This window comes from Cydia pomonella, chromosome 26, assembly GCF_033807575.1.
Source record: "Cydia pomonella isolate Wapato2018A chromosome 26, ilCydPomo1, whole genome shotgun sequence".
NCBI classification, from domain to species: Eukaryota; Metazoa; Arthropoda; class Insecta; order Lepidoptera; family Tortricidae; genus Cydia; species Cydia pomonella.
In genome coordinates this window covers 2,685,809-2,703,613 of record NC_084728.1, presented here as the reverse complement: position 1 = coordinate 2,703,613, position 17,805 = coordinate 2,685,809, and the positions used below count along the sequence as shown (strand labels likewise).

The window sequence follows — 17,805 nt, the reverse complement described above, 5'->3', positions numbered from 1 at the left end:
GATCCCGTGGCCCGTGGTTATTGATAAATTCTATAAAAACCAAATTGTTGTACCTTCATATTCAATTATAATATGAGCCAATTTATTTGTGGTTTCCAAGTTTTACTCATTTTGCACTTTTGCAGGCGCTATAATTTTTCACCTCATCGATTTCATTTTTAAGAAAAAACGCTAAGGTACAATTATTTTTATTACGCCAGGAATTAGTACCTTTAATGTTTAATCTGTTAAGTTCAAATAACTCATATCATGTCTTAAAAATGATTTTTCTTCGGAAGATTTCTTTGAATTGGCGCCTAGCCTTTTTTAGCCTTAGCCCACCCGCGGCTGTAATGCCTCAGATGATGATGATGATGCCTAACCCTGTGAACCTTGTCGGAATTCGCACGAAGGTTTATATTTGGTTGTAACCGCCCATGTCAGTTGACGGGCAGAGGGTTAACCTGTATTTTCATCTGGTGTCTCAGTGCCAAAACGCAAGTAGTTCAGCATCTAGCCTAGCGTCAATTAGTGGATTTATTAGTATCGCTACTTGACACTAGATGTCACCAGTATCGCGACCTTCCGACTGACGAAAAATGTATCGCTAAAACAATTTACAACTAATATTACAAGCAGAAGCAGTTAAATAGAGTTCCGGTTAAAATATTAGCTGAAAATTGTTGAGAATTAGATTTTTCGTTCGTCGTGACATCTATTGTCAACTAGCAGTAACGATAAATTCGCTGCTTGAAGCTATTATATTATGTCGACTATGAAAATAACTCGCGTTTTGGTAAGAAAACCGATGTATGGAGTTAGAATAGAACTCTTTTCTTACTTATTTTCTGTATGAATGCATAGATGGTAGGACTAGATTCATGCGATAATGTAATAGGTATTTTTAATGCTTACGTTAGGCATATTCATGAAAATCATTGTGTTGTATTTAGTTAGGTGGGTTGTGCAACAAAAAATATATACACTAAAGAATAACACACGCGGCACAATTTTATTTATTTATATACCTAATTCTATGTCTGTCTCTTCTGTCAGCTAATCAGCTTTTATCTTCCGTGCGTTAAGATATTTCCATTAATTCAATTCGGCAAAACGCTATTCAAGATCAATTTAATTTACATAACCAATGCCAGGCTCTCTATCAAGAAATTATGGTAAGAGGTCTGTTAGCCTGTGTAATTTATTTTAACTTATAAAATTTTACGTATTATTTTAAAATAAAAATTATATTAATTTGTTTTGTTTAGAGGAATAATGTGAACTTTCTGAACGCTTATGACAGATTATAACAAATGTCATACCTACCGCGAACAACGTTCGACATGTTGTCTTTCTGTCGCACTTGTAAATTCGTACATAAGTGTGACAGGAAAACAACACGTAGAACGTGTTTATGACCCGGCTCGGCTGAAGTGTTGAAGTCATCGAATAATGAATAATATTAATTAATAAACAAAAATAACATGGGCTGGGCGTGGTGTTAGATAGTCTTTTGTTTTATTCTACATTACACAAGGCGATAAAATCATGGATTTACCTAACGTAAGTTTTAAGTAGTCATAACTCTTAAAATTCTGTTTGTATTGCTTTTGCAGTATTTAGCAAATCGTCTTAGCCCCTTTTTGAAAACTATCATTATTATTAGGTAAAAGCTTTTACCGCCGGCATGTATTTCACATAGAACGAAGTATCCCCCTCCCCTAGTCCCTAGTCCCTTTGTTTTCAGGTTGTAATCAATATATGTAAGATGTGTCCCACCGAGTTTCCTGCCGGTCCATATTAGGATACCCTCCTCCAATTGAGGGGGAATTTAAATCTTCTCGGGTCAGAGGTGCAGGGTTAGAGCCGGTGTAGCTTTATTTGACGTTCATAAGCGTATTGTAATATGCCTACTTGAATAATAAACTATCTTTATCTTTATAATTGATGCAAATTTTGCTGCAAATGAGTCCAGCCGCTATTGCAAAAATAGAACAAACATCCGAACATACAATTTTACACATACAATATTAGTATTGTACACAGCGTTAAAACCATTGACATATATCTAAGGATAGGCCTTACGGGCAATAGGAATGGGGCTAGGACTGGTCTCACGCACACGAATTCGAGCCTATCGTGCAGTCTCACATTACAATGCGATTGGTTGATGAGTTTACATTATGCATTAGACTGCACGATTGGCTCAAATTAGTAAGTGACCGCTGAACTAGCACCATTCTTATTGCCCATAAGGTCTGTCCTTAGATATATTTCAATGGCTAATACTAATAATCTGAAGATAAAAAATCGAAAAGTAATTACAAAATCCTTAATATAGGGGTCTCTGTGCCGAATACAATATCATACTGTGAATTCTCTGCATTTGGAATCCTTGTTATAATACATACATTGACAGGATTGAACGCATTCAGAAAAAGTTTCTGAAATACTTAAGTTTTAAGCTTAAAAGTCCATATCACTCTAATGACTACCTAAGCACTTGCAAAAAACACCATCTAATTCCTTTACAAAAACGTCGTGAAATCGCTGATATAACTTATATACTTAATATCACCACTTGATTGTCCACAACTTCTTTCTAAACTTTCGTTAAACACACTTTATCTAATTATAGGCAAAATAGTTTCCTATGTTGCTCAGCTCGTAACTTAAATAATTTGTCGAAGGATCTAGATATTGACGTTTTTAATTGCTCAATCCCTAGTGTAAGGTGCAATCTAGTCAATCAGTGCTTCTAAATAACATGTTGCGGGTAGTGATACGCTATGGAGTGTGATTTCTAACTTTAATGTATTTGAGCCCGGTCCATGTTGTTCATCCAAATGCGAATATAAAGTTGTATATCTTAGTGTAATTTCATAAATTATAAGTGTTCTTACTTATTGCTCATATCAATTTTTTTGATCTCTCTTTTTTTTTCTATTGTAACTTTGATCTATTTCATATTGTAATATCTTGTGTCACATGTGCTTTTGTATCTAGTGTGTACTTTGTAATTATATATACAGTTTCTATTTGCGAGTTCCTGTAATTGGCTCTGAACTACTATCTAAAAAGTTTCATGTATTTCTTATAGCTGTTGGAATTCCTTGTATAAATAAATAAATACCATTTGGCATCAAGACCCTTGGTCCGTGGGGTCCGAGCGCCCTTAACCTGTTTAAGGAACTATTTAAAAGGATTAGAGAGGTCACCGGTGACCGCAGAGCTGGCAGCTTCCTCGCTTAAAGAATTAGTTTTGCGATACAGCAAGGAAATGCTGCTATAATCTGTGGGCCGCAGGGGGATAGTTTTTAGTATTTTATTTTAAGACTAGTATTATTTATTTTTAGATCTAGGTTGTAAGTTTTGTAGTTTAGTTTTTTCTATTTAAAAACATATTTCATTTAAAGTTTGCAGGCTTAGCACATGTTAGAGGGGCAGGAGTTGAATTAAGAGACAATATAATGTATGTAACTGACCAAGATGATGAAGATTCTAAGCAAGGTATAAAGAATCCAGTGACACGGGCACTGATGCGCCAGCAGCTGGTTCTCTTGCTGCATGCGCGCAAGTGCATGAGTCGTGACATTCAGGAACCGGCAGATTGGCTGTGTGCTGTGCCAAACTGCGGAGCCATGAGGGAAATTCTCGACCACCTAATGAGTTGTCGAGTAAGTACAAATAGAAACTTTATTGCTTTAATATTGGTGTAAAGGTTTCATAATAGGTACTACTTATGACATTGGTAAGAGGACTAGTGGACGGGCACTGGCACGCTGGTCAGATAATAATGAAAAAAAAAAGCCTTTTATTTCTGGGTGAAAATATTACAAAATACTTAACCTAGGATCTTAAACCTAATATAATTTATATGAGATACCACACCAGAACCCTTAGGGGGTAAAGGCCTCTTCCAGAACCCTCCACTTCTTTCTGTCTTGGGCCTCCCAGATCCAGCTAGCCCCTGCCAGTTTCGTTATGTCATCTGACGAGCCTGCCAGTGGTCGTCCACTAGTCCTCTTACCAATGGGCCCTTTCCAGGCTTCAGAGGTCCATCTTCCGTCTTGTAATCTAGCTACATGGCCAGCCCATCTCATCTCCACGCTCGTCAGATGACATAACTAAACTGGCAGGGGCCAGCTGGATGTGGGAGGCCCAAGAAAGAAGTGGAGGGTTCTGGAAGAGGCCTTTACCTCCTAAGGGTTCTGGTGTGTTACCTCACAAAAATTAATAATATTTTCACCCAGAAATAAAAGGCTTTTTTATTTTATTTAATAGGTACTATAGTTAACAAAAAAACATCATTTCTATCATTCTATCCGTCTTTAAAAACGGAGCAAAACAAAATGTCGAAAATTATCGTCCTATTTCCATACTCTGCGCACTAGCAAAAGTCTGTGAGAAACTAGTTCATGGAGCCTTAAGCCCCATTATAAACCAGCAAATCATACCTGAACAGCACGGATTTACCCGACAGAGATCAACGATCACCAATCTTATGTTATTTACAGGATTTCTTTTTGAACATATGGATCGAGCCATACAGGTAGACGCTGTATACACTGATTTTCGGAAGGCATTTGATAGAGTTGACCATAGACTACTTCTAGACAAAATTGCTTTTAATGGTATACGGGGTAATCTCCTTCGATGGTTTTTGTCATATGTCACTAGAAGAACTCAGAGAGTCGTAATAAATGGATATCAATCCGATGTTGTTCTAGTTACATCTGGGGTCCCGCAGGGGTCAATCTTGGGTCCTTTGCTATTCAACATATTCATCAACGATATTAAAACCTGTTTCAACAACACTCATATACTACTATATGCTGATGACCTTAAAGTTTTTAGTGAAATTCGTAATTATAACGATTGCTTACTATTTCAAAGGGACCTTGATCAGTTATCCGAATATTGCTTATTAAACAAATTAGAATTAAGTGTCTCTAAGTGCAATACAATAACTTTCACTAAAAACAGAAATATAATAGCCCACAGATACAAATTATGTAATGAACATCTTCAGCGGGTCCAGCTCGTGCGAGATCTTGGAGTAACCTTAGACTCTAAATTACATCTCGACCAACATGTTGACATAATTATCTCTAAGAGCTACAGAAAGTACCATTTCGTTACGAGGGCCGCCTCTGACTTCACTAGGACTTCTACATTTACTTATTTATTCAAAAGCTTAATCCGTCCACAATTAGAATATGCAAGCAGTATATGGAATCCCTTCTACAAAAAATACATCGATGTAATAGATAAAGTCCAATACAAATTCCTTAAATTTATCAACTTTAAAATCCACAAGAATAGCCGACTGCCTTATAATAACTTGCTGAAAAAATACAGTCTAACAACGTTAGAGAAAAGACGCTCGTTCCTTGATGCAATGTTATTACATGGACTTTGCAACAATAAATTTGACTGTGTGCAGCTGGTGAATAGCATTAAACATGTGGTTCCTAGAAACGCGAACCGTCGTGAGACGCGTGCGTAGCGTACAGATTATTTGCCGAGAGCCCTTGCCGCACTAACGCCGGCTTTCGTAACCCGCTTCGCCGGCTCCTTGCTTCCTACAACCAAAACTTTACTGCGATAGATATATTCCACCTGCCCACCGCTAAATATAGAAAAGCCTTATCAGATTGTTTAATATAGATTAATGTATACTAATTTAATTTATAATTGCCGTGTTTAGCCAGAGATACATTTAAACTATTATTAGCATAGTAAAATTGTATATCTGTCCTACCTTCTTCAACTTTATGTGTATAAGTAACTTGTGGATACCGTTGTTGGCTGTACATAAAAACAACACTTATAATGTAACACCATTTGTTAGATTGTATTTGTATAGTTGTTTGTTATCCCTTAAAAACAATAAAATAAAATAAAATCCTCACCACTTAGATGGTTGGCAGTCCTCAACTGTGCGTTTCTCCTGAAACTTTCTGCCTCGCGTTGTGCCGGCATTATGCCACGGCTCATGGGAGCCTGGGGTTCGCTTGACAACTAATGCCAATATTTGGCGTAGGCACTATTTTTACGAAAGCGACTGCCATCTGACCTTCCAACCTAGAGGGTAAACTAGGCTTTGTTGGGATTAGTCCGTTTTCCTCACGATGTTTTTCCTTCATCGAAAAGCGACTGGTAAATATCAAATGATATGTCGTACATAAGTTCCGAAAAACTCATTGGTACGAGCCGGGGTTTGAACCCGCGACCTCCGGATTTCAAGTCGCACGCTCTTACCGCTAGGCCACGCGCTTCATGCATGAAAACAAGATACCTCAGAAGGGATTAGGTTGATTTGTGTATAATTTTAATGATATATTTATATATATTTTACACCACGACGGTGGCAAACAATCATGCGGCCCGCCTGATAGCAAGCAATCACCGTAGCCTATAGACGCCTGCAACTCCAGAGGTATTACATGTCGAAGCAATTCACTATATTAATTGTGACATATGTGGGTAGATTTAGTAATCAGGCGCCGACTGAATGTGGGTAGGCTTAATTCTTCGTTCTCGAAATATTATTCTATACTGAACAGACGTGTTTAGTCATTCAAAGAAAATTGTACTGTTATCTGGATTTTAGGTATTTATAAAGATATTTCAGAGTGATAATGTAAGCGCACATAAGGTCTTCTACCTACTTACTAGTCACCGACATGGGCACTTTATGTCAAAGTGACAAGGATTAAGTTCGAATACAGAAAAATCTTCGTTGTTCAAATTTAACCGATTTGACGACCGGTTTGGCCTAGTGGGTAGTGACCCTGCCTACGAAGCTGATGGTCCCGGGTTCAAATCCTGGTAAGGGCATTTATTCGTGTGATGAGCATGGATATTTGTTCCTGAGTCATGGGTGTTTTCTATGTATTTAAGTATTTATATGTTATATATATCGTTGTCTAAGTACCCTCAACACAAGCCTTATTGAGCTTACTGTGGGACTTAGTCAATTTGTGTAATAATGTCCTATAATATATTTTTTTCTTTTTTTTTTAAACCTATATTTCCATGAAATAAAGTGCCCACGTCGGTGACTAGTGCAGCGTCGAGCACTAGTACTTCTACCTTAGTAAGTACGTGTATTTATTTTCAGGCATCAAATTGTAGTCAACCTAATTGTTCTACATCGAGACAAATATTAAATCATTGGAGAAACTGCATAAACGAGAACTGCCAACTCTGTCTGCCGCTTAAAATGGGAAAAGCCAAGGACTGGCACTACTCGTTGACGGTGAAACAGAGAAACCACCTTATAGAGCTTATGTAAGTAAAATCAAAGTTGAAACAATAGGGAATATTACGCGAAACTCTACGTAGGGGCAGGCGCGGATACAAGATTTGGCTTAGGGGGGGGCCATTTTGAGAAAATCATATATTTTTGCACAGAAAATAAAATTTACTCAATTTAGTAATGTGAGAGCCAGGGTTTTAGGGGGGGGGGGCATTGCCCCTATGCCCCCCCCCCCCCCTTGTATCCGCGCCTGCGTAGGGGTCGCCACTACCACAATCCATCACAATCTGAGGGTCTACCGTGAAACAAGAAAATCGAAATTTCGTTATTTAACCTCTGTATACTGAACCTCTCTCTCTTTCTATCTCTTTTGTTATTATATGTATATCGGCACTACCCGTTCAATGTTGTAAGTTCATAGTTTCCTGCTACCCAAAGGTTGTCTGGAAGAGATCGCTTCTTAGCGATAAGACCGCCTGTTGTTACCTAACTTTTACGCGTTTTTTTCATTTCCTGTCTATTTTTAAATGTATGGTGCACAATAAAGAATATTTACTTACTTACTTACTTGCAATATTCGAGCGATGAAGAGGCACTACCGCAAAACTAGAATCGAATTTTCGTTAATTAAACCTCCACACTCTTGCATATGCGAGTGATGAAGAGGCAGATAACTAAATTTCGATTGTCGCGTTTCCCGGTAGGCTCTTTGTAAAATTGATGCATCAATGCCATATTTTATTACCTGTAAAAACTTGTCAAAAAACACTTTAAGGCACAGCATGTATAAGTTACTCTGTGGTTTATGAAAGTTGCAGCATTAGACACTCTGGCGGAAGAACGTTGTAGTAATACTCTCTATAACATTGTGAGTTATATAAAAATACCGTGTATTTAATGATTTATTTGTACTTAATTACAGAGTCCAAAAATGTCCAAAAACGTTCCTGGTAACGAGAGCGGAAAACGAAATATACAAAATGGCGAACAGTCTAGAGGATTATTACCGTATAATGGCTGCGAAAATGGTGGATGTGCAGTTAGACAATAAACCTTTAAGATTACATCGCTTCCTCAATAATTTCCGATCTCGCTTGAATCTTGAAGAATTAGACTAAAACTAGGGACATATCAAATTATTTTATAAGTTTTTTTTCATGTTTTTAAGTAGCCACCATAGAGAAATATAAGTAAGAAAAGAGTGCGAACTCCATACATTAGTAGCGTCAATACCATTTTTTTTAATTAAAAACTGATCGGCGATTGGCTCTAGTCACACCTGATGGAAAGTGAAGACAGGGCTTAAGATGGAGATCACCGGTTCAGTAGGTAGGTAGGTAGGTCGGTTTATCAGTTTATCAGTACAGCTTTTTGACACCAGGGGGCTTACCGCGAAATTCGCAAATTGCGGGGATCTTTCTCTTTTACTCTTACTTTTTTTTTTCTTTTTTTTTTAGAGTGAAAGAGAAAAATGCCCGCAATTGACGAACTTCGATTTTCCCGGTAGGAGCCCAGATGTGACGACGGTCGCGACTGGCGAAAAATGTATTGCCAAAACAATTTACAACTAATGTTACAAGCAGAAAGAGTTGAAAATAGAGTTCCAGTTAATCCGGTTGTAATATTAGCTGAAAATTGTTGAGCATTCGTTCGACGCGACATCTATTCTCAACTAGTAGTACTGATCAATTCCCTACTTGACGCTAGATGTCAACTGCGAAAATAACTCGCGTTTTGGTAAGATAGCTGATGTATGGAGTTAGCACTCCCTTAATTAAATTTCTCTATGATTTTATTCAGAAAATAATCATAGAACGGGTCACCTGGGTCGCTGACTCGCTACTGCCGGATTATTGGGCATGCCGGAATACTGAGTTCCTGCTAGTACCTACAATGGTACAATCAAGTGAAGAAAGAGAAAGAATATAAAATACAATAATAAAACAGGCCAAGTGCGACTCGGACTCATACCCTGAGGGTTCCTTTCCATCACACATTTTTTTACAATAAATATGTTTTCCTTTAGTCCGAGTCACGCTTAACCTGTTTACTTTATAATTTTCCGTGGTATCTGACAAATATCACTTAGACATATACACAGCGATTATATATATTTTTAAAATACTTAAGTAATGAAATTGCTTATATGTTTTTTGTTTTATTTTACCTATATATTTAGTGTAAATTATAAACAATTAAACATTTTTTTTAATCGCTTGAGTACTTTTTTTAACAAACTTATTTAATATAGGCAGTTACAGCAAAGATATAGTACATTGTGCAACGAGGGGGTAAGTAACATTTTGGGTACGAGGGTTGTAATTGCAATATTCTTACCCCCGGAGTTACACAATGTTTTTCATCACACTTGCGAAGAAAAAACTAAAAGCGAAATAATTCTTAAACAGGGTGACATATCAAACATTCGTCCGCCATTTTGTAATATCTTGGCAGGTTAGTTAGGCATCGAAGGTTTGACATGAGAAAATTTTGTAAAAATATTTTAAACGGCTGTTAAATTAATCTAACTAAATAATTTTAAACATAAACAAAATATTAAATTATAAACGTCAGTATTTTAAAAGTAAAACTTATTTATGCTACTTGGTTTGTATGAATAAGTGACGTAATTTAAAAACAAGCTATAGGTGACTTCCTCGGGAGTTATACCTTTTTTATTCACTATCCATAACTCCCACGGGAACAATATAGGCCTTTGGCCTTCAGTACACCTGCATGAAATAAGATCTATTTCGAGCAAATGTGATGAAAATACTATTTTATTCTGGAAAAATAAATATTATGGTTATTCCCATAGCATTGAGAAGACCTGCATACATCCGCGAAGAAATCCAAAGGTGTACTAGCTATTCGGCCAGGCCAGCGTGGGGGCCTAAATAGGGGGGATAAATCCACTACTTGACGCTAGATGTCGACTACGAAATAACTCGCGTTTTGGTAAGAAACGTGATGTGTGGAGTTATCACTCTTTGTTTTAAATGAATAAGTTTCAATTGGCCCCAGTCTCCCCTATTCATGATTGATTGGTTAGATCGTATTCTGGCGTTGAATTATTCAGTTTTCCTGGTGGAAGTCCGTTTTTCTTAAACTTGTACGTAATTTCCTGATGGTTAATGCATTTGTGCACTTTCACTGACTTTTAGAGAAACTAAGCAGTGCATTATATTATCTAGTTGTTTTCAATAAGCACTGAATTTGTTAACGATGTTCAACAATTCTATATAATACTAGCTTTTGTCTGTGACTTCGTCTGTGGAAAGCGGAACGTTTTTCAACGTTCAAAATGTTTTGTATGAAAAAATTGTGTCGTTAAGTGAGCACCTGATAATAGCGGAGGTGGACCGAACATGTTAAAGCCATTACGGACGATAAATAATAATTTACGAACGAGTGTGAATTGAAGCCCGAAGGCAAAGGCGAGGGTTTAATTAACACGAGTTCGTAATTCCTGTACCGCCCGTGGTACACAATGTTTTTTATCACACATCTGGCGTGCTTAGAGATGGGTAGGGGTGAGTAAATACAGAGTATTTACGCAAAGCACCCGATAAATACTCGTATTTACTCGTTTAGATGAGGAAAAACGATTGCTTATAAAATAATTAAAAAGTAAGGTAAGTAAGATAAAAGAGGCTTTGTGTAGATATTTGTGAACATCTTGCCCGCTCCGATATATACGTTGGCGATTGTACAACAAATAAATTATAGCCTTGTGCCGCCCACCATACAAAAACCACCAAGGAAGTTTGAATCTAGTGGTATTTTTAATTGGGTTGAATTTCATTTGTTCAAAAGTTAGTTTGATTTTAATGAAGGTTGATATTCCATCGAAACGAAGTTTACATCCAATGTTGGACGGCACGCGGATAAGTATGTATTATGTCATTATGTCACATACAGGTTTCATATGTGACCACCGGGCCCATAAGTAGGCGGTCCGTTATTTACAGTTACTTGGATTGCAATGCGATGTGCAAGCTCATGTTACAAAATACAAAAGGGTCTAGCTGACTAAGGAAGGAGAAGTGGCCTGTTAGGGTCCTACTGGACGTAGAAATAATAACGCGGACTGTATAAAAATAGGCTGGTTTATTCCGCCTTAATTACAGATAAATCCCGGCCAAACAATTATAAAAAACTAATACGGTATTCGTCCGTTGCCGGTGGAGTATGTGAAGCCGAGTGTGTGCCGCGCGGCGCTCGCGGCTTGCCGCGATGACGTCGCGCTCTGTCCGCCGCCCGCGCGTCTCCTCCCGTGCGTATGTCCATGGCCCCTGTGACGAATATCGGGTTTTTATAATGTCATTTGTTGGCTATGTTATAATATAGAAACACCTTAACTTTCAGCCTCCTATCTTGAACCGTCACCGAGATAATGTCAAAAATGTCATTTTACTCGTATGGACACATTTTTCAAAGTTTTTTTCTCCTGAACTACATAAGGTAGAGCATCAGACCAAATCATAGCTACAAGGAATGAGTAGGAGTACCTATATGTCAGTTTTTTAAATATTTATTTCCCTAAAATAATAATGATTAAAATGTCAGAGATTTTTTTGACAGCTCTTTTCAACAAGTATTTGTAAAGGTACACCCATGGAAAAAATCACATAAACTGCTAATAGTATTAGCTACTACCATGCGAAAAATCAATTCAATATAATTGGTGCAACTTACTAAAGGGAGTGAATAAGGCACTCAAAACAAGAACAATCGATAAGTATGAATAACATTAAAATTCTGTGAAATTATCCATGCAAAGTATCCCTTTTAATTGCTCTTGAGTGTATTTTGAGTTTCAACATGCTTATTTTGACGGACATATGAAAAAAAAAATGTCTATACCTACATATATGTGCGTTCGAGAAAACGCGTTTGTCTTCTTAATAGGTACGTAGCGGTCATCTTTACAGAATAAATCAGCTTGGACACTAAATATAAGACGCTACTACGTTCACATGTTTTGCACAATAGAGGATTGGGGTATTTGGGGTGGTAATAAATTATTCAACATGAAACAGAAAATCCGAAATACTCATAATAAAACATGCATCATATTTCTGCACTTGTAACTATTTTTATCTCATAAGAATGGGTTTGACTTACGATATGTCGTGTGACGTCAAGTGTTGCACATTATACAAACTTCATGCTGACATTGCTGAAGAAACGTTTTGATATTTTCTTAAAGCAACTCACTTGCCTAGGGCCACTTGCACTATCCCACTAACCCGGGGTTAACCGGTTAACCCGTTAATCCAGTGTCAAATTGTGCTATTTACCATAGTAACTCTAGGTCTTACCGGTTAAACTCGGGTTAGTGATTGGTGCAAGTGGCCCCTAGTAGACCAAGATTTTTCATATCACAAGATTTGGACCTCTTTTCGTAGTTTATATTGACGACCGGTCTGGCGTAGTCGATAGTGACCCTGCCTATGAAGCCGATAGTCCTGTATTCTAATCCCGGTAATTGATCAGCACAAATATTTGTTCCTGAGTCATGGGCATTTTCGTGGTGTTTTCTATATATTTACGTATTTCTATATTATATATAATATCGTTGTCCGAGTACCCGTAACACAAGCTTCTTGAGCTTACTGTGGGGCTTATAGTCAATTTGTGTAAGGATATATGTCCTGTAATATTGTTATTTATTATATTATTTATTTCAAAGTGGATTGGTTGTTTTAATCTATTTGGTCAATAAAATGTTAAGTAACTCGACAAGATACTCACGTAAGTAAGACAAGCAACGGCACTCAACAGATGATGTCAGTAGGTCACATCCTGACATATTTACCGGTTTATATCCTCATCGTTTATTTCAAAGTGCATAAGCTATTTTAATCTGTGTCGGTCAGTGTCTAAGCAAATAACAGTACTCGTGCCGCCAGTACACATGAGATGATGCCACTCGGACGCATCATAAGATATTCTGTGGGTTTTTGGTCGTTTATTTCAAAGTGGATGAGCTGTTTTAATCTGTTTCGGTCAGTGTAATGTAAGCAAATAACTGTACTCACACGGGTACTCGTGACATGATTCTACTAGGACGCATTATAAGATTTTCTGTGAGTTTTTGGTCGTTTGATTCAGTTGATAAGCTGTTTTTATCTGTGCTAGTCAGAGTGATGTAAGCAAGTAACTGTATTCACAATGTTACTCATGATATGGTGCCAATCAGACACATCTTAAGATATTCTGGTCGTTTAACTCAAAGTAGATAAGCTGTTTTAATCTGTTTCGGTCAGTATCTAAGCAAATAACAGTACTAGAGCGCCGGTACTCATGAGAAGATGCCAGTCGGACACATCTTAAGAGATCCTGTTGGTATTTTGATCGTTTATATAAAAGTGGAAAAGCTGTTGTCTGTGCTGAGGGCCTAGCCAAAATGCCAATCGTTTGCTCTGTAGCGAACGATACACTAATTTTTCTCTGTCGCACTAATATGGAATCGCTTCTTTCGCTACGGAGCGAACGATTGACATCTTGGCTAGGCAGTAGGCACCCTGGTCAGAGTAATGTAAGCAGGTAACAGTAAACACACAGTAACACATTAGATGCCGCAGTGAAGCATACATTGTATGTAAAATTTGAGTTCACACTGTACACTGTACAGGCAGGCGCAGTCGGGCAGCTGCCCCCCTCTGCCTGTACCTGCCCATGGGAGACACTAGAGCGTTCGGGCACAGTATAAGGAAGGTGTATTTTAGACTCAGTAGTCCAACTTCGAACATTTTATAATTAGGTATCGTTCGAAATTCAAAACCTCGGACGCAGGGCTGTGCCAAGGCATTTCTTTTATTTTAAATTCCTTGATTATTTTTATTCCAGTACATACATAAATGGTAAGTTCGGTGTGGTTCGGTAATGGTAATGTATATAGGCGCGTATACTGGGCACCATAGCCACTATATAAGGTGTTACAAAAATACAGATATATTTAAGAGAATAATTGTTATTATATTTCAACAAGAAAGTAAAAAGACATATTTCGACGACCGGTTTGGCCTAGTAGGTCACTACCTACTACCCTGCCTACGAAGCTGATGGTCCCGGGTTCAAATCCTGGTAAGGGCATTTATTCGTGTGATGAGCATGGATATTTGTTCCTGAGTCATGGATGTTTTCTATGTATTTAAGTATTTATACATATTTATATATTATATATATCGTTGTCTAAAGTACCCTCAACACAAGCCTTATTGAGCTTACTGTGGGACTTAGTCAATTTGTGTAATAATGTCCTATCATATCCTATCATATACAGGGTGATTCAGGAGACGTGAGCAGGATCAAGCTTGAGCATTCAGTAAGTTATAAAGCAACTGTTTCGTACCAGTATTTGTGAGATTAACGTTCTTTTATTTTTTACTGTTAAAAAAAAATGTTTTAATTTATTTACGCCATGTATGGTCACCCTCTTTGTTTTATCCATAACAAGTGACAAATTGAATGTCTGGTTACTTTTGAAAAATCGTATCTCACTCAAGTGTGACATTTTGTTTTCTTCATAATCAAACTGCTGTCATAACGGTTTAAGAGGTTTTATCTTTCTTAATTAAGTGTTGTAGGATGTCCATGATTGTAGATTATCAAATTTGTCCTTCCCAAAAAGTTAAATAACAGAAATAAAGCGAGATTGTTTTACTTAAATATGATGATGAACGGTTCATTAACATTTACTGATTGTGTAGGCTTAGTCCTGCTCACGTCTCATGAATCACCCTGTATATATAATATTTTAGCGTAATTTTTTTTGTATGGTAAAGGTCGTCTCTAAAGCGAACTCCCCATACAGTTTTTTATGCGACAAAAATATAACTAATGAACGATAAAGGGCGTGGCCCGGGCGCAACCCTTAGCAAACATGCTTAAACTTGCTTAAATTTGTCGCGTCGTCACTTGTTTTTACCCGAGATCTGCACATTTTTTTTTTGTTTGAAGTTCGACTACACGTTATAAATTGGTGTACACTGGTTCGGGCATTCTCGGCTCAGCATTGCTCCGAGCAATTAGGGTTCTCACAACTTCACGTCCCTCTGCGTGTACAACCACAAGATAATGACTTGAATTTTGACTACCCTAAATAGCCGAAAGGAAGTGCCATACATTAGAAAGTGACCGCATGATTTGTGTCGGAATCGCTGTCAAACTTCGGTTTTGTAGGAAGTGTGCTTTCTGTATGGTAGTAGTAGTGCTATTATTTATTCCGTGACACTACCTATGCGAGCGATAATGCCTCTATCTATTAAGGTCTTGACATGTTTTCATTGTTTGCTAAATTTAAATTTCTAAGAACTTTTCCTACATAAATCCATAACATATGGCTATAGGGAGCGTGCATGAACTGTAGGAGGCAGCACAGGAGCCGTCAGATTTTTGGCGCGAGGCGTACATGTGATGTTTATTGTTCCGATGTAGCCCACAAGATGGCAGAACCTACTATGCACAAGAAAACACGTGACGTGTACATGTGCATGTTTATGGTTCCGATTCAGGCCACAAGATGGCAGACCCTCCAACGCGCACGGTCCCTATTATGGCGTCCGGTACTCATAGTTGGGTAAGATTAGGTCGTACTTATATTTTCATGAATCGATAGGGTCCGTCTACCTCATACGTGTCTTTTTTATTGCATTAAAATAAAATTTTATAGGTGTACAATATACGAGTACAATGTAACAAAAAATAGGAAAGATTTTCGTCTACTTTTTCCTAACAGAACATGATACCGAATATGCCTGCGCAGTTTTGCCTGTACAGTTCAACTGCGCAGGTAAAGCTGTATAGGAAACTGCACAGTCGAATGCCAGACACGCTCCGTTTTGCCTGTGCAGTTGATAAAACTGCGCAGGCGTACACTAGTGTGTATGGCCAGCTTTACATTTCTAAATAAATTAAGAGGCTGTCAATACCTAAAGCGCGCACACTGTTTATTTGTATCGGAGTAAATGAGATAGCACTTTCGCATGTTACTGGGCCTGGGCAAGGGAATAATAAGAAAAATATTTAAATAAAAAAAGTGGATTATTAGTGTAATATTTTACTCAACAGCGGTTTAGATATAAATGTTTTGAAATTGTGATTTTAATTGCAGACCCATAAGTCAAAACAATAAAGACATAGAACCGTTTAATTGTGATTTTAAGACCAATCTTTGCAATTATTTTCTATCGAGCCGATTTCTTTCAATCATGTATCGAGTAGGTATTTATGTTTTATTTCATTTATTCAACATTAAAAGTCATGTGCATTACAGAAGATGTTAGTTGGATGTAGTCAGTACATGACACCCGGATAGGGCGCATAATGTTAGTACTTATGAGGTACCTAATTACCTACTTATATACTATAGTACTTATAAATTCGTGCATATTCGCTTATCAACGTTATTTATAATATTATACAAACGCATATCTACCTAGGTTAATTCATCAATGTCAAAGTTAATACTAATGGTTATGCTTTATGCCAATCCGAAACTCAATCAACAATTTAGTGTCACAATTTTCAACAATTATTTACATTATAAAATAACAAAATAACAAAAGATGAAAGAGGTCATATTATTGATAGGTAACATATTGCCTTACGGGTTCCATTCTAACAACTTATTATCATTTAAAAACTCGTCAATTGTGTAGTACGACTTTTCGGTTAGTAGATTCTTTAGTTTATTTTTAAACACTTTATCGTTGCGTTCTTGTTTTAACTGTTCGGGTAGTTTGTTTACTATGGTGACACATCGATAGTACGGACCATTTCTATACATAGCAAGTCTTGAAATTGGCAGGAGAAGTTGATTTTTGTTTCGCCGGTTCGAGGTGACTTTTTGCAATGGGAATAAATTTGCATTGTTCCTAACGAACATTGCCGCTTCCATGATGTACATGCATGGTAATGTAAGTACCTTATGTTGCGCAAAAAGTTCACGGCAGCTACTTGGTATCCGCGTGTTAGTACAGTACAACCACGGTCTTTGAAATATAATTAATATGAACATATATTTTTCTTACTTGACTAAAACAAATAGTCTTTCTTAAAAAACTGTTTAAGTAACATCAATTTCAAGGACATTGGGTGTTGACAGCCTCTTAAAGTGCTATACTTCCCAAAAATATCTACAAACATTTTACGCGACGGTTACTCCATAAAAACTGTTATAGGGATCCCATGATGCGAAACAGTTTTTTTTTTATATCGTAAGCAAAAACATGCCTTCTGCATTGTAAAACGTCTTGACCTGAATCTGTCGGTTTCCCACCGCGGGCTAAAAACGAGATGAAAAATAATGATTATACCGCAAATAACAGTTCTTGCCCTTGAACTTTTCTTAACCGAGACAAAATAGGCAAAATGCTTAAATTATAGTAGTTGTTTATATTACAATCGAGGTTTAATATAGGGATAACGGATCTATATCGGAATGCCTAAAGTTTTTTGGCCTAAATTATCATTGCCTAACATTATTTGGCATAACCATCACTTGCCCTACGCACTCGTATGGCCGAATTGTGGTTGCCCTATTCCACAATGGC

General features: G+C 37.3%; 1 protein-coding gene across 3 annotated transcripts; it reads left to right on the top strand.

The window, feature by feature from the left end:
• The first annotated feature begins 229 nt into the window (after positions 1–229).
• On the top strand, positions 230–9,459 carry LOC133532045 (uncharacterized). Of its 3 annotated transcripts, XR_009801635.1 has the most exons (5): positions 1,140–1,542; positions 3,396–3,656; positions 7,106–7,275; positions 8,166–8,572; positions 8,611–9,459. XR_009801635.1 is itself a non-coding variant. In XM_061870532.1 (4 exons), exons 2-4 carry the CDS (start codon positions 3,450–3,452, stop codon positions 8,359–8,361), a joined length of 573 nt encoding a protein of 190 aa, XP_061726516.1. In that variant the 5' UTR covers positions 230–1,542; positions 3,403–3,449; the 3' UTR covers positions 8,362–9,459. The 3 variants fall into 3 exon arrangements, 2 of the variants coding, with proteins under 2 accessions (XP_061726516.1, XP_061726515.1); XM_061870532.1 differs by having other exon boundaries at positions 230–1,542; positions 3,403–3,656; positions 8,166–9,459; XM_061870531.1 differs by having other exon boundaries at positions 8,166–9,459.
• Positions 9,460–17,805: the final 8,346 nt, after the last annotated feature.